Raw genomic sequence first — 20,942 nt, forward strand, 5'->3', positions numbered from 1 at the left:
TTCAAAGAAGTGGTACATAAAAATTTTCTATTGGTGCCTCGGAACATCCGGTACAAACGCATCGCTATTATATAGAAAGCATTTAAACTTGATTAACCCGAGGCAAAAGCATATTCCTCTAATAAAATTTCAACTAGAAATTGCTCATGAGTTGCTTACTGCCACTACTTCGCTCGGAAAAAGGTATGTTGAAAGAGCTAGTTCGATAGTATGCCTGGGCTCCCCATCAAGCAGCGTGTTTTCCCATTAGTCGACAAAGTACAGGTTCCAACCGAATACTTCAGTCTCACAGCGTTACGATAGCCTTTAGTCTCACAGCATTGGGTAGCCTTTAGTGAAATGGGACGTTGCAGATTGTGCAAGACAGGCACCCTTGCCTTAAATGCAAAGTCCACCTTTGCTGCAATAACAATAAAAACTGTTTTTTGTCTTAACATACCTAATTTTTCAAAATAAATAAAAATCATTAAAAGTTGTTCGGAAGAATCGCAAGCACAACTCACAAACAACTTTCGGCAACGCTCAAACCGTGGAGCGTGACGACTCAAATTGGGCAATTGCTTCTTAAACAAATACAAAGAATTAAAATTAAAAAAAAAATTTCGTTCCACAGGAAAAAGTTGGGGTCGAAAGAGTTAAGAACTAATCAGCTAAAAGCAGACTCGCTTAAGATCGCTTCTGTTCGCATAATTTTTTATTGATTTTCCAAAGAAAAAATGTTGTTAAGCGAGCAGGGAGTGGCGGCGAGCTGATTACTTAGGCAAAGCCAATTTCAACCTCAATTTAACAAATAACCGATTTATTTTATCTCTACTTATATCTTTATAAAGAAAGACCGTCTTAAGTAAAATTTTATTTAAGATATTTATTTATTTCCCTTTTGTGCCATTTCGTGAACAGTATCAGAATCAAAGTTGAATAGTAGTGTGAACAATTGTTTTCCCAATTGATCCTTGCTCAATCCAAGCTCGTTTTTCGTGTCCTCTCTTTTTCGGCTGCGGAAAGTGTCTTCATAAATCATCAAGCTCATCATCCCAATTACACATAGTAAATGTGTATCTACGATTATTAAACGCCGTACGGTACTCAAAATATCCATGCTCCTCCAAAGCATCCCAAATAATCTGTTGCCATAGTGTTAGTTCCCTTCTATCTGAAGAAAGTCGTCGCACATATTGGTGCAGACTGCAAAGCACAACCATTTTCTCAAATTCCAACTTCAAGCGATTTTCGTGATCGTTTTTGTTGGAAGGTAAAGTAGCAACTAACCATTTTTCTGAGTCCTCCACATATTTTCGCAGTACACTTTTTTCACATTCCATATCTTCGTTGTCGATATTATTCATGGATGGATCTGCCAACACGTCGTTGACTATCTGGTTGCTTTTTCGCAGTTCAGAATTTAAAATATTCAACGAGTTTTTGTACTTCAGTAGTTCGAGTCTCTGCCGAGCTTTAGGCAAATTGCTTTCTTCCGGCAACGGTGTTGTCGTTTGGGTGCTCTGCGCAACGTTATTGCTCTCCGCTGATTCCGAGGAGGATGGGTTTGGTAGGCACAAACCGAACTGTGGCAACACGTAGCAATTTGCTTTTTAATATATTATAATAATGTGAAAAATAATTTATTGCATTTTACTAACCTGTGTTATCAAAAGTGTGGAGAACGCCACGAGTAAAAGTGTCCTCAACATTTTTCCACTGCGTAGTCTGCAAAGTCGCTGCTGTTGTAAATAAAAGGCGCACTTTCGAATTCTGATTCGCACTAAGTGCATCGCAAAGGGTCGCAAGGTATTTATATTCAAAGTCAATTGTGCAAAAATCTTGACACAACAACAAAGTGAAAGAAAAAGTACACTATTTACTTATTCGAAATACTTATTGGATGGAAAGGTTATGCATTTGGGGCTGAACTTAGAATAATTACTAGCGCTCTTATCAGCTATTCTTGGAATCACACAGACAGGGTTGTTGGGCATAAAATTTAATTATGTGCTAATATGTGAACATATTAATATTCGAAGAAAAGCATCAACAGGGTCGTTAGGCCAAAGTAGACAAGTGGGCTGGTACGTGGTTTTGCTGTGATGATCCAAAATGCTTTCTTCTAAAGGCTTATCCCTCTCCTAAAGGCTATACCCTCATCGTAAAAATTGGAAATATGAATCTTGGCCGAAACATCCACTCTATGTAAATTTTATATTTTTCTGAATTACAATTTTTTTTTATTATAATTAAGTCACAATTGACTTTGGCAAGGTTGAACCAGCGCCATATGTAGGTGCGAGTATAGACTAATCAAGACTTGACACTTGCCCCTGATGTGCCTGCTTGAACTAGTTTGAGTTTTTAATATAGTAAAAGTAAATAGAAATATATCTGCACGAATTGGTGAGTAGAAAAAATGGAAAACTAATTTGAATTATCGTTGCGATTTACCTTTTTCATGTTTATAATATAATTTTAATTTTATTGTTAACAAAGGGTCTTTCAAAAGTGACGCCTAGTGTTCAGTAGAGAATAATTCCTAGACGTTACCTGTTTTCATGCCATTAGGCAATTCTTTGATATTTCTCAAGTAGACAGGTGTACAATTTTAATTGATAGAAGAAGGCCTTAAAACTATTGAAACCTATCATGAAAAGGGGCGATCTTTAAGAACAACATATCGCACATATTTAAATTTTTTGCTGGAAATTTTAAAATTTTTGTGTAAAATAAATGGGATTTTCGAGTCCAGCGAACTTTATTCCTCGCATTATTTGCGGATGGCGTTAAATAATTTCAGATACAAAATTTTGCCGCCAAGGAAGTTTGAACTCAGCCATGTTTCGAAGTCAAATGTCGTCCGACGTGGTACGTACACCGTCCATGAGTCGAAAGTGAAACATTCGATTCGTGGAAGTAGGTTTGAGTTTGCTAGAGTTTAAATGGTCGTTGTTCCACTCTTGCAGTTCATAGGGCAGGATTTAATATCACCCAATTTAAAATTCACCTTCTTACGTAAAGGTTTGTATGTCAGCTCCTTTCTTGATGAGCTTGAAGCAGGATAAATTGTATTTATAAAGACAATCCCGCTAAAACCAGCATTTTTAGAAGCAAAAGGCAATATATTTTCCTCAGTGATGGAGGGGCTTAAAAGTAGACAAGTGTAACGATCTTCTTGAGGCAAATGCATCCAAATCTTTCCTACTATTCTGGTCGATAACAACGCTACGCTCGGCTTTTTGAAGTGAAAACTTCTTTAGAATCGTTGGGAGTGATTTGAGACTCGATGAAACGAAAAAGCGACACCAAAAAGAAGAAGAAAAAAGATGTACGTATATATATGTATGTATAGAAAATGCTTCATTACCAGGCACACAGAAGGATGGCATAAGCAAATTTAAATTTGTGAATTTATATATGTATGTATATATCCGGATATATGTATATATATTGTGCAAAACATACGGTAAAATTTCTCAAGAAATCCAGCGCGCATTCATAGGCACAGCGCACATTCATAGGCACAGCATTGCATGTACAGTAGGGCGGGTCGATTTAAAAATCGCTCATTGCTCTATGAAAATCGTATTCTAGGGATCAAAATAAGAAACTTTGCCGAAGGAACCATACCTCTAAAACGAATTCTGATGTCCCCCAATTTCAAAATATCACCATTTTTGGCCTTTACATGAAAAAATCAGCTAAATGGCTATGTTTTTTCTTTATTTTTATTTATTTACTAGCAAACCCGGCCCCCTTCGCTGGGCACACTAAAATAGAATAGATATGGTTTAGAACAGAAAATATATGGTTTTCATATTATTTATTTCTTTATTCTTTATTCAAGCGCTTTGGCATAAACAATATTTTTTGTTTTTCTATTTGTTTTTGAGTAAATATAAAATATAAATTGAAAATCAGGAAAAAAGAAGATTGTTTTTAAATTTCAAATCAACGCATATGAATAAACAATCGTCTTTTTTCCTGATCATCTATGAATTTTTCGTTTCAATTTATATGTTTTATTAAGCATTGGAGCTTTTTTAACCATTATCCATTTATATTTTTCAAAAAAAAAAAACGAAAAAAATAGTTTTTTCCACGAACACATAATTTCATTCGGATTTCACATTAAATTCTCAAATTTCGTAAGAAATTATTCACTGTTCCAAAATCCACTCCAAAAAAATTCACAAACAATTTTTACATGTTGCACTTACGTTTTTTCCTTATGGCATCCAAATCAGAAAGAAATATTGACACATTGTAACTCACACTGTCAATTTGACAGTTCAGTTCCGCCCCAAGCGTTAAAAAAGTAAGCGACATTATGGCTGGTTCAAAAGAACGCTGTACCCGTTGCCAGTGCTCCGAATTACAACCAAACTTTACGAAACCCATTTTCAATACTTACTTAACAATGTGCGTAAGTTTGGTTTAATTCGGTGCAAAGACACGGCGGGTCCACGTTTTGGCATATATTTCGAGACCCTAGTCATCAATAGGTATGAAAATTACCCCGTATTAAAGCACTTATCAACAGCTTTTATTTGATATCCACATTGTACAAACACATTCTAGGGTCCACGTTTTGGTCTCTATCTCTAGACCCCAGTCACGGAGCGGATGGAAATACTCTGAACTAAAGCATTCACCAACAGCTTCCATTTGATACCCATATTGTACATACACATCCGAAGGTTACCCGGGTCCACGTTTTGACCTATATCTCGAGCCCTATTTCCAAAATAAAATATAATCCATGTTACTCGTGGATGATGTAGTTTTCGAATGGTGAAAGAATTTTTAAAATCGGTCTAGTAGTTTTTGAGCCTATTCATTACAAACAAACAAAGTTTTCCTCTTTATAATATTAGTATAGATAAAGGGTATTTCAAAAGTGACGCTTAGTGTTCAGTAGAGAATAATTCCTAGACGTTACCTGTTTTCATGCCATTATGCAATTCTTTGATATTTTTCAAGTAAACAGGTGTACAATTTTAATTGATAGAAGAAGGCCTTAAAACTATTGAAACCTATTATGAAAAGGGGCGATCTTTAAGAACAACATATCGCACATATTTAAATTTTTTGCTGGAAATTAGAAAATTTTTGTGTAAAATAAATTGGATTTTCGAGTCCAGCTAATTTTATTCCTCGTTTCAGGTAACAATTTTCACTGTCAAAGAAGTTTGAACTCAGCTATGTTTCGAAGCCAAATGTCGTCCGCCGTGGTACGTACACTGTCCATAATTCGAAAGTAAAACATTCGATTCGTGGAAGTAGGTTTAAGTTTACTAGAGTTTAAATGGTCGTAGTTCCACTCTTGCAGTTCATAGGGCAGGATTTAATATCACCCAATTCAAAATTCTCCTTCTTACGTAAAGCTTTCTATGACAGCTCCTTTCTTGATGAGCTTGAAGCAGGATAAATTGTATTTATAAAGACAATCCCGCCAAAACCAGCATTTTTAGAACCAAAAGACAATATATTTTCCTCAGTGACGGAGGAGCTTAAAAGTAGACCAGTGTAACGATCTTCTTGAGGCAAATACATCGAAATCCTTGCTACTATTCTGGCCGATAACAACGCAACGCTCAACTTTTTATTTTTACTATTCTTACTTTGCAGTTCTTCCCACTGTTGTTGAGCGGGAGAGCGAGAGCTGTAGCAGTAGTCACGGATTTGAAAGAAGAAGCAGCAGCAATAGGCATTTGTATAGAGTTAGCGCTCATAACTGTTGTTTTAGTCAGTGGGAGCGGAAGCATCAAATGAATAAGTACTAACTGTATTTCACACTGCCTCAACAACTGCACACAGGTGATTGACACCGGCCTCGCTTCGAAGCTGAGATCATTTACCAATTTCCCCGCCACGCCAGCCAAGCTTATTATTAAAGGAAAAATTTTAGAACTTTTGCGACAGAAAACAGTCGAAGGGAGCTCGAAGACATGAGGAAAGAGTAATGAGATGGCGCCTAACGTGGTACCGTTACTTTGATCTTAGCGAATTTGATATTGAGTTGCGTCGTATTAGCAGTAGCATGGCTAGGTTACCATTTTCGTTACTAGATTTAGCCTTCTTTTATATTTAGTCTCAATGTTAAGAAGAGTTGAGAGAAAAAGATCAAATATTTTTGAGTAACCCCAAAAGGAGCAAAAAATTCTTCACTATACTTGTGATCTAGCTTTCATGAATATCGAAAATGAACGTAGCTGGCGCACCCGCGGTGGGTGTGATTGTAGGAGGGTGCGAAACGTGTCGAAAAAAATTTCTACTGAAGGTCTTCCCACCGCTATAAGCGCAGCTGATCATCATTATTATATTTTCATATGTGTCCAAAATTATGTAAAGAAATTTCAATTGGCATAAAGTAGTTTTACTTTTTAATTTATTTTACAAGTTCGCCTGTTCAGCTGACGTATTTTCCCTCCTCTACGGCGCAGCTGACTATTTTGTTTTATTCTACTAAATGTCATGTCAATATACAAAAACATTTTAGCCGGTATTAAATGACTTGTTAACATTTTTTTTTTTGACACGTTTCGCAGCATCCCACGCACGTACCCACCGCTACTGGACCAGCTGACGGTTGGTTTCGTCATCCATTGGATGGAGTCTGCCTTCAGTATTAAAATCAGTCGGCATTAGATGATGAAGTCAAAATGACCCCTGGCTTCCGGACTACTAATACACACAGCGTAATAAAAACTACAATAAATATCTTCTCGGACAGCCAAGCGACAATCCAATCAGTGGAGGCAGTGATAGTGAGATAAAAGGTTGCTCAGGAAAGCCTGCCAGTTCTAACTGATATTAGCACCGTTCCGGGACATAGAGATATTGAAGGAAACTGCAAGACCGAGCAGCCAACCACAATGTGTACTAATCTTTCACTGCTTGAAAACAGAGGCAACATTGGAACCCCTATGGCAACTTGCAAATTAATAATACAAAATTATATCCTCCAGGAGGCCAATAAGTCTTGGAGAGAAAAAATACTTTTGTAAAACCAGGCTAATTTGGTCGCAAATAGATAAGAAAATAGATAAGATCCGGAGGATTGCTCAATCTCTCAAGGGAGAACAACTAGAAAGTCGTGGCTTGTGTCAGCGATCATTGGCTGTTAGGTTGGCACTCTTCTAGGCTAGGAGTATTTTCGCATGAATACTGCAGAAAATGTAGAGACAAGGAAGAGGATATAATTGTCCAATCTTAGCTAGGAGTAGAGCAAAGTTATTAGAAAAATACTATTTTGACTCTTTTACGAAACTATCGGGTGTTGAGATCCTACGCTTCATAACAGAGTCTAACTATATTTTTTCTAAATATATTTTTTCAATTTCAAACGTTTATTAACAAAAAATGGTTACAAATTTAATCTTCAAAATAATAGCCATCGCTAGCGACACCTTTTTTCCTTCTCTCAGTCAATTTGTGGAAGCCGCGCCAAAAAAATTGGCCGCCTTTGGCCGCAAACCAATCATCGAACCATTTTTTGTCTTCTTCGTGAGAATTGAAGCGCTGCTCGGATAGTGCGTGGCCCATCGATGCAAACAAATGATAATCGGAAGACGCCAAGTCTGGTGAGAAAGCCGCATGCACCAGCAATTCCCAATCGTACGAATATGTCTCCACCAATTCCCGGGCCGCTCTTGTTCGATGTGGCGGTGCATTGTCACATTGTCAGTTCATGCGGCACCCATCTTCCGATCTTTACGCCCATGTCTTTGAAACGTTTGGAAATGCTTTTTTGGTTCACTCCCAACTGCTCTGCCATCATTTCTTGTGTTTGACCATCATCTTTATCCAACAATGCTTGCAATTCGGCGTTCTCAAACTTTTTCGGTGGCCGGCCACGGTCCTCGTTCTCCTCGCTAAAATCACCACTTCGGAATTTTTTAAACCACCTGAAGCTCTGTGATCTACTTAGAGCATGTCCACCATAAGCTTCTATAAGCATTTGGTGAGCTTGAGAAGCGCTTCTCTTCAATTGATAACAGAAAATCAACGATGTCCGCAAATCGTAGTTTGAAGGCACGAAATTCGACATTTTTAAAAGCGACAAAAATGCATTGTTGTATGAAACGTAACAAACAATGAACTGAATATTATTGACAGATGGCAGACGAAAAAACAAGACATTTGGGAAGGTTTAGAAATACTCCTAGCGGCATCTATGGACTAATCGCTGAAAGTCTCATTTCATAGGTATATACCTGGTATATGGTATTTAAAGGGTTGTCCACTAACACGTGTTATTGGTGAATGGATTGCGCTATCGAGAGATGATTAACGATTTTTTATGGCCGGAATTGGATGGTATTGATCTGGACAACGTTTAGTTTCAAGAAGACGGCGCTACGTGCCACACAGCAACGAAACCATTGATATTTTACGGGAAAAGTTGCCGGACTGTGTTATCTCTCGAAGAGGTGATCACAATTGGCCAGCGAGGTCTTGTGATTTAACACCTTGTGACTTTTTTCTTTGGGCCACGTGAAAGAGAAGGTCTACGCCAACAGCCCAGTCTCGATTCAAGACCTCAAAGATGGAATTCATGAGGCTTTGAGGACATAGGGCAGCCACATTGCAATTTGGTTATGGAAAATTTCATGAAATGAATATTGTCCTGTAAGCGTGGTCGTGGTGGCCATTTGCATGTTGTTATTTTCCACTATTAACGACGTACCTTCCTCTTTATAATGAAATAAGCTTCCGATCATTTATATTAAAAAATGTTTGGCGAAGCCCCTCCTCCTATTTGTGGCGCACGTTTTAATATTGTTCCACAAAATGGAGGGACCTACAGTTTCAAGCCGGTTCCGAACATTAGATATTTTTGATGAGGAGTTTTTTCATGGCAGAAATACGCTCGAAGGTTTGCCATTGCCTGCCGAGGGGCAACCGGTATTTAAAAAAAACGCCGACTGCCACAAAAACCTAACATAACCTAACCCGTGTGACCACACTCTGCTCTTCCTAAAAACCGGACTCAGCCTCCCCACAAAAGTACCTCGGAACTCAGCAGAGCAGCATATCTCCTGCCTCTGAGGTAGATCTAATCTACTTAACTGGGCATCTAAAGATTGTCTCCATAAATAAACTACCTGCTCAATTCTCATCATTGGCGGAAGTACTGGCGTCATCTTCAGTTTATAAAAGACATATATCAATGATTCTTCTACCATTAAACTAAACCCACAAATAATTTAGAGAAGTAGTGGAGTCTTTTGCGGCTCGTGGGAGTTTCTCTCACCCGAAAAAGGAGCGTACGACGCAAACGTTGCTCCGACTATGCACCAGTTGATGTTTATATGGGAGTAAGCCAAGATCTTTGCTAAATACCTACCTCGTATCAAGGCTGATTAATTAAAAATGGCAGAGAGACTGTTTTAAGTAAAATTTTATTTTAGGTATTTATTTATTCCCCTTTCGTATATTTTCACTTTCGTACCACTCTCGTGAATTGCATTTAAAATTTCGAATTATAGCTGAATAGTACTTGGAACAATCGTTGCCCGAATTCAATCTTGGTCAAACCGAGCTCGTTTTTCTTATACATTTCCCATGTCTGCGCCATATCTTTATCCTTCTCTTTTTCGGCTGTGGAAAGTGTATTCATAAAATCATCAAATGAGTCAGCTAAATGGCCAGCGAATTTGTTTGCACGATTATCTAAATCGGTACGGTAGTCGAGAAAGCCATGCTTCTTCAAAGCATACCCAGTGGCCTGTTGCTCGGGTGTTAGTTCCTCTGTTTTTGAAGCACGTCTGCATGCAAAACTGTCGAAACTTTCAATCAAACTTTTCCCTAGTGCAAAGAAAAATCGATTTTGCTGATCGTTTTTGTCCGCAGACAAAGTAGAAACTATCGCTTTGTTTGAATCCTTCACATATTTTCGAAGTACACTTTTTTCATATTCCATAGCTTCGTTGTCAATCTTGTTCATAGATGGGTCATCTTGCATATATCTGGCCATCAGGTTGGTCATTCCCAGTTGATAATTTAACCCTACAGTAGTCGCGCCCCTGAAACTGACGTAATTGGTCGCGCGGTCTACATATGTAATCCATTTTAAAATTAAAAATACAAAAGATAAATATTTAATTCTTCCATTGCTTTTGATTTAAGTATTCTTGTTATTGTTTAATTTATTAATATTAATCAAAAATAACATAAATAAACTTTCTGTTCTTACATAAAATAAATAAAAACCAAAACTTCATTTTTTAACAAAAAATTAAGATACTTCACAAAAGTATAAAATATATATAAAATAACCAGAAGATAATTGAGATATTTTAATTGTTTTCGAAACATGACAAACATACAGTCTTGGAATGATCAGGACAAATGCGTTTATTGCAAGCGTTACACACTTTACGGGTGCTTTTATTACGGGCCCTTCCACAATCGTGGCAACGGCCGACGTAGTTATTGTGCGTTGGACCTTGATGAGTTACAACTTGTGGAAGATCCAGGAAGTCTTTTATTTTACATTTTTAGTGTTCTAGGTAGCGTGGTAAGTGTTAATCTTTGGTGAGCCAGTGGTTTCATCCAAGACAAGGCTAAGTCTATGAGAAAATTACGCCTTTTGACAGATTCATAGTTACTGTTTGCAGTGTAAATGCATAATGCGTTGAGAGCACTGAGGTTTACAAGATTATAGAACTTAGTCAGCGGCCACCTTCTCGAATTCCTAGATACGTCATAAAGAGAACACACATTGTCAACCAGATCAACGCCATTTTTAGTGCGATTATAGTATGTTATTGTATTATTTCCGGCTTTCGTTGATCTCCGTTGTCAGAATCAATCGCTGTATCGTTGAGCATTGTAGACATGGCTATTACCACTTTCTTGGCTTTTAGTACATAAGAAACCAGAGTATATGGAGAGTGGAATCCAAATTTTGAGGAGCATATTGGATTGCCTCTTCGCTTTTATCTTTTCGAACGGTAGCAACCATTGTAATTCCATTATCAAATCATTGCTTTGCTATTTTCAGAGAGGAAAACCAATTGTCCATAGTAATATTGATATGTCTATTCGAAATAGGTTGCACCATTCTCATCACGATATCAAATCTCTCGTTGCTTAACCGAAATGGACCTTCGGGTTGTTGGCCGGCGTAAATTTCTAAGTTATAGGTGTAGGGGTAATGAACATCTACAAGTGCAAAAACTTTCAGTCCATACTTAGCAGGTTTATTTGGAATATACTGCCGAAAAGAACAACGCCCTCTGAAGGACAAGAGTTGTTCGTCCAAAGTCATTTCAGCAGAGTAGCATACATATGCAAATATTATCAGAAAAGTTCCACAAAATTGTAAAATGAAAAAGTATGCCAAAAGTCCACTTTTCTTTACAAAGTATAACTAGCTATTAGCATAAAACCTAATTTAAAATACTTACGTAATCGGTCGCGCGGCGACCTCTAGCGATAAAACTGCATTCGACAATTAACAGCGGAACACTGAGAGTGACTCTCTTAGTTAGTTACAAGTAGCAAAAATCTCCGATGAAATCGATGCAAGATTTTCAAGAAATTTAAAATTTAACAATGGTGGATTACATATGTAGACCGCGCGACTACTGCAGGGTTAATAAGTTTAAGGAGCTTTCATGCACAAGTGTTTCTAGTTTTCTCATTCCAATTTCAAAATTGCTTTCTTCCGGCAACGGTGTTGTCGTTTGGGCGCTCTGCGCAACGTTATTGCTCTCCGTTGATTCCAAGGAGGATGGTTTTGGTAGGCTCAAACCGAACTGTGGCAACACGCAGCATTTGTGTTTTAATAAAATAATGTGAAAAATTATTTATTTTATTTTACTAACCTGTGCTATCAAAAGCGTGGAGAATGCCACGAGTAAAAGTGTCCTCAACATTTTTCTACTGCGTAGTCTGCAAAGTCTCTGCTGTTGTCAACAAAAGGCGCGCTTTCGAATCCTGATTCGCACTAAATGCATCGCAAAGGGTCACAAGGTATTTATATTCAAAGTGAATTACGCAAAAGTCTTGACATAATAATAAAGTAAAATAAAAATGGGATTATTTGTTTATTTGAAATACTTATTGGACAATAAGGCTACGTAAAATGCATATGGATCTGTATTTTGGGTTCAATTCAAACTAATTACTCGCACTCTTATCAATTATTTTTATATATATATATATATATATAATTGGCGCGTACACCCTTTTTGCTTAATTTTCTTAGCTTGAAATCGGCTTTTGCTAAGCAATCGGCTTTATCAGGCTGATTTGTTTCCATCGTTGTCCTTTAGTTGTGGATACTTTCGTCGCTCTTTTTTTCAGGCAGGCAAACGTGCGAGTGTATTTCTGTCATGAAAGGGCTCTCATTCGGGTTCGGCATAAAAATGTTGGTGTTCTATTCGTAAAAGATATCGATTCGCACACCTCAAATAGGAGGAGAAGCTCGGAGAAACACCCAAAAAAAGAGTGTATATATTTAGAAATATGTACATACCGTCAGCTTAAAGACGATTTATTTGGGACTTCCCAAAAGCAGCGGCAGTAAACTGAAAGCCATTCCCGCAGTATATCACCCTTGCGTGGTCAATGCAACTATGTAAATAAAGGACTTATTTTATAAATATACCACCTCTGAATCAAGCTTTCTGGATAAACACTTATGTTTTACACTCTTTATCACTTTACTGTGAAACTACTGCAATTGAGGACCGAAATTCTTCAATTCGACGCCACACTTAATAACTCAGCCTCAATTCGACATAAATTTATAGTAAAATTCTTGGCCTACTCCCCACTGGTGGCATAGGCGAAGCAACGTTGGAGTTGCACGATTCTACTTTTAGGTGAGAAAATTGCACACAAGACTCAAAAGACCTCAGTACTTCTCGAAAAAACATTATATGTTGAGCCTCCTCATTAAAAAATGCAGGTCGTTTCTTTATCAAAATAATCTTTAGGTGGCCAATTCATTTCGTTCCTTGAACTGCTTGGTCTTTGGAACATCACTAGTAACAAAATAAAGCTGGATTGGGCTTGAAAATATGGCACAACATTTTGATAAGCGAATAGACCTCACGAATCACAGGTTAGGACCACCTCAAAAATGATAGTATGCTGCATTTGTGGTTGTTTTTGTAGCAGTAACTTTGCCCTATCAGTGTAGTGTAATCACTGGTCGTCTTCATATAGCTCATCTAACGGTAGGCCCAGGAAACTAGTTGTTTCGACGAGTTGAGTCCAGAGGGAGAGGGGTGTTAGGTGAGTGGGTATGTTGGGGCATGTGAAAAGGTGATTAGTGTCGTGCGGGGTACCTTCACATGCCGGGAATATGTTTAATATGTCGGGGATAATTCTGGATAAGTAGGAGTTTAACCTGCTACAGTATCCAGAACGTAATTGTGCCAGTGTTACGCGGGTCTCTCGGGGAAGTTGGAGCTCTTCGTCTGCAATGGGTGATGGTTAGACTCCGAAAACGGCATTCAGGTAAGAGTCTCCCGATGAATATCGTTGATTGTCTATTTGTACACTCTCCGATCCAGTAGCCGTCTGTCTGTTTTGTCTTGGAGCTCGTCCGCGTAGTTGAAGAAATGCCTCCTGATGTGCCTGGGAGGTGGCTCAGGCTCAAGAAGGTGTCTGCATGGGTGAGGCCTGCGGTAACACCCTAGCAGAAACTGCTTACTAAGCAGTTTACTATGCTCCTTTGCAGGTAGCATCGTGAAGATGTTATGTGGTGGACATCATAAGACATCCTGTCGCGGTCCTTATGGCAATGTTTTGGCAGGTCTGTAGCTTCGCCTACTGCGAATCACTGGTTCTAGGCGACCAGATAGGCGCAACATAATTTAGAACCGGTCGGCCTATTGCCTTAAAAGTCGACAGCAAAATTTCTTTGACTTTGACAAGCGACCTGAGGACCTTGTTGCGATTATGTACTTTAATTGCAATAACGGTTGTGTGCGCTGAGAAGGAGACCAAGCTGTATTCTGGGGTCGTTTACAGTCGGAATTGGTGTATCATCGACTTTCACCTTAAGTTGCAGCTTGTCCAGGTGGTGAAGAGAGTCGACGTGGATTTAGTGGGTGGAACTTGTAAGTTCCTCGCAGTGAAGAAGCGAGAAAGGCAGGTTACCTTGGAGCAGAGGCCATTATTGTCATTGCCCGACCCCATTATTGTGCAGTCGACGGTGTAGGAGACCAGGCAAACTTCCTCTGGGGGATGGGGGAGTTTCGAGATGTTGAAGTTAAAAAGCAAGGGTGAAGGGACATCACCCTGGGGAACTTCATTGTTGCTTCATTTTCCTCTGTTTTGATATTTGGTCTCGAAATAGCACTGACGAATGACGACCACTCAGGTAGCTCACGGTCCACCTCTTCAGCCCTGGCGGGAGTGTCGACTGTAAAATGTCATCTAGTAGCGTGGCATGGCTGGCTGTATCGACAACCTTTTTTAGGTCCAACGCTACTACGGCAGTCCACTCGCAGGGGCGGTTTTGGTTGAGCCCGCGTTTACCTGGGTGTTAATGACGGTGAGTGCCATGGCAGTGCTATGCACTCTTCGGAAGCCATGCTGATGTGAGGCTGGGGTCAGATATTTCGTAAAGAGTGGGAGTAGAAGGGCTTCAAGAGACTTCACTACTGGGGAAAGGAGAGTTATCGGACGATAAGACTCCCCTTGTTTGGCGGGTTTTCCCAGGTTTCAGTAGTAGAAACACTCTCCCTGATTATGCTGCCCTGGTGAACTCCGATATACTGCAAAATTTCCCTTTTGAGTGCTTTCGGGAGTCATCGGCGCGTTGCGCAAAGTTAAGGCCAAAGTTCAACTTTCAAGACAATGAAAATAGGAGATGTATGAAGACTTTTGTCCATCACTGTTTAAATACTGATTGGTATACACAAAACAATATCAGTTCAGCTCAGTAGAGTTCACAGCGCGAAGCAGCTCATTTGCAAAATTAATCTGTACAGAAGCAAAAGCGCAACGCAATGAAACGATTGTTGTTCCTCGCATTAGCCATCACATTGCTGATAAAGGTTGGTAGCTATTTAAACGAGTGCGCACTAAATTTGTTTTTGATTAAAACCAATATTGATTTCTCCAACAGGATGCGCTTAGCTTTCCCACGCCTAGCGAAACCACCTCCACCTACGAAGTCAATGAAATCGAGCATGGCGCAGTTGCATCTGTAAGTCGCGCATCACCTGCAGCTACGGAATCAGAAAGTTTGAGCAGCAGGAAACGTGTCTCAGCTTTGGCATTCAAACGATACACCAACTTGCTGGTTTTCCAACTCGAGCGCACACACCAAATTGCCAAAGATGCTCTCGCCGACCCCACAATTGCAGAGTTAAGCAGCGAGCAGACGCATGGAAAAATCGAGATACTACGCAAATATGTGACCCAATCAGATTTAGCGGAATTAAAAAAAGTACCGCCTGCAGAAATACCAAACAGATATTACTTAGCTATTGGAACTATTTTTGTGCTTGGACATTTTGACAGTGTCGTACGTGAGTTAAATGCTACAAGCGAAACAGGTAAGACCCGCTCTGAGAACTTGCTTTGGGCAGCGCTGCAGCGTCATGGCTTACAGGAGTACCTGGTGGAGTTGGAAAAGCGTGGCATAGAACTTTTCGAAAGTTGTGTGGATGATTTTGAAAAATATGTGAAATCACTTTCCTCCGCTGAGCGGGAAAATGATGAGGTAGCGCGTCGCTACGATATGTACATACAACATCCAGAGCGCCTTTCCAAAAGAGAATTCGCCGGTCAACTGCTCGATGTGATCCTTCGTGATGCGGCGAAAGCATATGAATAGTTATGGAAATTGCTTCTGGAAAACCTACATATGTATGCTCGAATCCAATATATACAATAAATATATTTGCTTTTGCTCTAAAGACAACTCGTATCCTCTTATCAGTAATGAATCTTATTGATGCTGGGAGTAACTGGAATACCTGCATACGCTTACGTGAATAAACCCAACAAATATTTTCATTTGATTTCGTCAATTATTATTAGTCAGCAAGCAACTTTAAAATTTCACGGAATAAGACACTGTAAATTTATAATATGGGAAACCACCTACTTACATATGAATGGTTTTCGAGAAAAGCGACACAACCCAAAATTAACTCAAATTCGGAGTTTTGCCGTTAAAAGCAAAAATCAATTACAGAGTTTATAAATTTTTATCTGGAAAAGCGTCATAAGCGAATCTTGAAGCAATTCTGAGAGATGGCGTTAGTTTCGTTTTGTCAGGTGATCGAATTGGCGTGTCACTTATCTTGAAAACTGACCCAACTCAGTATTTTGTATTTTTGAATTATGTCACTTTTCTCGAAAAGCATCGATATGTACATATTTGTTATAATAAATTTTGCATACATTACCGGTAAATGTTTAATCAATGCGTACAAATTAAGCTTAAATCACATTAAGCTCCAATCTCATTCGGCCAGGAGTGCGAAAGTGATTCGGAATATTTTATGTTGATTTAAAAATACAGAAAAGCCCTTTTGCAACTTAATGATTCAGTTTTTCAGCGTTAGTAATAAATTAGTAGTAAAATGCTTTAAGCGGAATAAAACAAAAAGTTGTATGAGCTTTTGCAACTAAAGCTCAAGTCAAGTAAAGTAATCTGCATAGCACATGCATACATACATACATGCATATGTACGAGTATATATTACGAAGTGGTTTGAAAGCATAAAGAATAAAAAGTGAGATACTCAGTTTTCTCATTGAATGAAACTAAGTTACTGAAGTAGACCAAAATGCAAAAGAAATGCAAGCTGTAATACTAGGAAATTAAAAGCAATCAACTTTAACTAAAATTTTGGTGGAAGAACGCGTCAGCATGGAGTATTAAGGAAGTAGAAGAGTTGCTCACTTCACTTCCAATTGAATGCAGCGGTAAATTGAAATTTTCTTCAGTACGCGCATTACTCCACTGACTGATAAGCCAGCACAGAAATGCTGAACAAAGCAAAAATGGTTATACCTGAATATCTGCACAAAATTGAGCGAACATAGAAGAAATAAAACAAAGAAAAAGCCTAAAAAACCGCAAAATGAAAAAACGAAAAAATGAAAAATGCTCTACAATTAAAACAATGAACTATGTAATATTTGAGACCAAACTGAATGCATTGATTAGCGCAATGGAAAAGCGATCGCGGATCACCAGAACGGAATCGGTGCAGAGATAATCAATCGGCATGGGAACTTTGTACAAGAATAATAGAAACAAGATTGGGCCCATCAGAGAGTGCATGACGTCACGTTTGTCGAGTTGTGCAGTGTTGCCAACCATTTGCTCTTCGCAATAAATTTAGTGCTTTTTTATACTCAAAATGCGAAAATTTTTAAGTTTCGAGTTTGTTTCTTTTTTTTCTTAATTCTGAGCTACCGAAACTGTAATTTAAAAAAAACTATGTTATTCAACAAAAGAAGGTTAAAAAAGGTCGCTCTGAGAAGATTTTAGTGTTAATGAAAGTTTATTGATTTTTATAAAATTTGTTCATTTCAAAGAGCTAATTTAATTTTTTGTTCCATTTAAGGTTATGCAAGAATATTAAACCTTTTTCTTCCAACTCTTCTTAAGATTGAACATTTTTTTACATATTTTAAAAAGCGTTTGAATTTACTGAATGCGAATTAAAACCATAGAGGTGTAATCGTTTCGTCCGGTCCTCAATCGTTATTGGGACATAGGACATCAAGAGGTGTATTCATTTTAAAAATAAGCCATAAAATACCAGGAAATACTAAAGAAATCATACTGACATTTTTACAAGAAGAGTACGTTATTTAGTTACATAACCTCAAATTTAGCAAAAAAGTCGTTCCCTTAGCAAAAGAGTCTCGCTTAACAAACAAACTCATAAATTAAATTGTACATAAGCATAACACATTTATTTAAAAAACAAACGCACATTCTAAAGACAATTTGTGACGCATATAGAGTTATTTAAGTAATTCAATATAAATTTGGTGTTTTATTTTCTTTAAATGGGTATTTGAGTGCGTTTTTATATCCAAAGCTAGCCAACACTGCAGTAGCAAGAGAAAGATTTGACTGCTGAAAGCAGAAGAACACCAACAACAACTGCAATCGCGGGCAATGCTACCAGATGTTAAAAAAGTAAAGCTAAATAAAACTGAGTGAATTATTGAACTAATTTTTAAAAAATGTAAATTTTACAAAATTATAAACATTACTTTTAATTAGAACAGGCTCGAAAAATGTCATGAAGAATGAACTAATATAAAACTCCGAGACTAAATAACAAAAAAAAAATGCTAAATAAAGTTACGAAAATAGTAATCTGACCATACTGGTGCTAAAACCACGTAACTCAGTGACAAATTCGCTGAGCGCAAAGTAACGGTACCACAATAGGTGCCATCTCATTATGATTGTTAGTGTTGGTTGACATGGAGGAAACTTGTAATAGAAAGAAAAGAGGTGTTTGTGCACACAACTCTGCACTTATCTCAGCTCAACAGCTAATTATCTCAAATTCGCTGACAGACGAGCAGTAATGGCAACGCGATAATCATAACCGTAGATTTGTCTCACCAAATACTGGAAGGAGTTGGTAGTGCGCCGACAAATAAAAACTCAACCGAGTGGAGATGAATGTTAGTGAATCGTAATAGTAGTGAATTGCTAGAAATTTCAAAGAAGTGAAATTAAACGAAAGAAAGGAAAATTTATCACTTTGATAAGTTTTTAGAAATTGTTGGCAGCACGATTTTCACTACAGATTATGCATAAGAAATCGCAATAACTAATGGCTTCCCATTGACAGCAATCTCTCTTACTTTTGCTCGATGAGCTCGGAACGGATTTCCATATTTTAAAATACTAAGTATAAAACAATATTCACAATACGCCAAATCTTGGAAAAGATTCATGAAAGGAAAATCGACACACACCATCTTTTCGTCGACTTCAAAGCTGCATTGGACAGTTCGAAAAGGAGTTTCCTGTATGCCACGATGTCTGAATTTTGTATCCCCGCAAAACTAATAGGGCTATGCAAAATGACGTTGCTCAACACCAGCAACGCCGAGCCGTTTGTCGCAGAAGCGTGGACGAAGACAACATCCGATGAAGCGACGCACGTTGGCAACGGCGAATATCGCAGGCGATGAAACGATGATAAACTCGGCCAAAATCGCGTAAGCGGTTATCGCGCCAATTAAGAAGAAGAGAAGTATAAAATAATACAACCCGAAAATGATTATAAACGCACCACGTATTATAATATAAATATTTATTTCTTTAGTTTTATATTTTAATAAAGTTTTTACAGAAAATTGTTTTCATTCTATAACAAAGACCTTAACAATACAAGTTTGAAACTTTGCACAAGGTTAATAAAAATTAGACAAATTTTCATCATCAAATTTTTAGTCAGAAAAAAGCTCCGTACGCAGTTTTATAGCCCATTGAGTTTTAGCTTAATAAAGTGAAAATTTGAAGTGGCTAAAAATTGTGCTGATTTTTGACAGTTTTTTGTTTGCTGACGGTGCTGGATTTTTGCTTCTGTAAAGCAAATATAGAGCAGTCTTTATATGGAGAAAATGGGCGAAGACTTCTGGTGAAAGAATTATCTAAAATCAATGAGTATTTGGGCAACTACTTCAAACTTCAAACTTTAATTTTATTATATTTAAATTTTAATGGGCTATAAAACTGCAACAACGATATCAGCCTGGAGATCAAACGGAGAATCACTCTTGCTAATAGGTGTTACTATGGGCTAAGTAAGCAATTGAGTAGTCGAGCCCTCTTTCGCATGACCAAACTGACACTTTACAAGACGCTCATCATACCCGTGTTGCTTTATGGTGCAGAGGCATGGGTTGTGTCACAAAGCGATGCAGCCGCTCTTGGGGTGTTCGAGAGAAAAGTTCTTCGTAAGATCTTCGGTCCTGTGCGCGTTGGCGAAGACTACCGTTCAATAATGAACCACGAGCTGTATGAGCTCTACGCCGACATTGACGTAGTTCAACGCATCGCCATCCAACGCCTGCGTTGGCTAGGGCATGTCGTGCATATGGATGAAGAAGCTCCAGCAAAGAAGGTGTTCGAGGGCGAAGTCCAAGGAAGCCGACGCAGAGGAAGACCATTGCTCCGGTGGAAAGACCAGGTGGAGGAAACCCTATGCTCGCTTGGTGTACAGAATTGGAGAAGGCGCGCGCGGAGCATAGGCGCCTGGAGAGAGCTAGTGAGGTCGGCCGTAACTCGGTAACGGGTTGTTATGGCCACCTAAGTAAGTAAGTAAGTATAAAACTGTTTATCCAATTTTTTTCAAAACTCTTGATATTGATGGAAATTTGACTAACTTTTATAGATCTTATACAAAGTTGAAAATTTGGATTGCTAGGGTATTTTTTTTAACTAAAATTACATACAAGTTTCTAAAAAAATTTTCAGAATTGTTTCCGTTAAATAATTCTTAGTTAAAGGTCGAAAATTATAAATTTTATCAAGCAGCCATTTTTAACTGTGAGAGCTTGGTTCGAATTTCATTAATGATTTTTATTAATTGACCTGCTCTTTAACATAAAACACAAAAAAAATTGGATTCTTAAACTAACATAAAAAAATGTTTATATAATAAAATTCCTTAATAAAAATTTTTCAATAATAATATTATATAATAAAAAAAAATTTATAATTTTATTTAAAAAAAAAATTCAAAATATTAAAAAAAAATTAAAAATAATTTTTTTTTTTTAATATTTTTCTTTTACGGTGAGACATGCATCGCCGGGGTACTTTAAATAATTCCAAAAACTCTTGTCCTTTTCTGCCACAAATCTCCATCAATGCGACAAATTTTCCGTCTTAAATTGTTTTCTCCCATTCGGTAGGCTTCTTGCCTTACACTATGAAATCACCACATTTAGAGCGCTGAAATCAAAACCATTCGCGGCACCTTTGC

General features: G+C 37.9%; 2 protein-coding genes across 3 annotated transcripts; one reads left to right on the forward strand and one right to left on the reverse strand.

Moving 5' to 3' along the window:
* Positions 1-845: 845 nt before the first annotated feature.
* Positions 846-11,953, reverse strand: LOC128864395 (uncharacterized). 2 transcript variants are annotated; one of them, XM_054104030.1, is made up of 2 exons: positions 11,823-11,953; positions 846-1,565 (listed from the first exon to the last, which is right to left on the reverse strand). In XM_054104030.1, exons 1-2 carry the CDS (start codon positions 11,871-11,873, stop codon positions 1,011-1,013), a joined length of 606 nt encoding a protein of 201 aa, XP_053960005.1. In that variant the 5' UTR covers positions 11,874-11,953; the 3' UTR covers positions 846-1,010. The 2 variants fall into 2 exon arrangements, with proteins under 2 accessions (XP_053960005.1, XP_053960003.1); XM_054104028.1 differs by lacking the exon at positions 11,823-11,953 and adding an exon at positions 1,641-1,778.
* A 2,938-nt stretch (positions 11,954-14,891) lies between these two features.
* On the forward strand, positions 14,892-16,372 carry LOC128863031 (uncharacterized). The gene is made up of 2 exons (XM_054101926.1): positions 14,892-15,011; positions 15,083-16,372. The coding sequence occupies exons 1-2, from the start codon at positions 14,964-14,966 to the stop codon at positions 15,794-15,796; spliced, it is 762 nt and encodes a 253-aa protein (XP_053957901.1). The 5' UTR covers positions 14,892-14,963; the 3' UTR covers positions 15,797-16,372.
* Positions 16,373-20,942: the final 4,570 nt, after the last annotated feature.

The sequence above is a fragment of the Anastrepha ludens genome, chromosome 5 (assembly GCF_028408465.1).
Source record: "Anastrepha ludens isolate Willacy chromosome 5, idAnaLude1.1, whole genome shotgun sequence".
Lineage (NCBI taxonomy): Eukaryota > Metazoa > Arthropoda > Insecta > Diptera > Tephritidae > Anastrepha > Anastrepha ludens.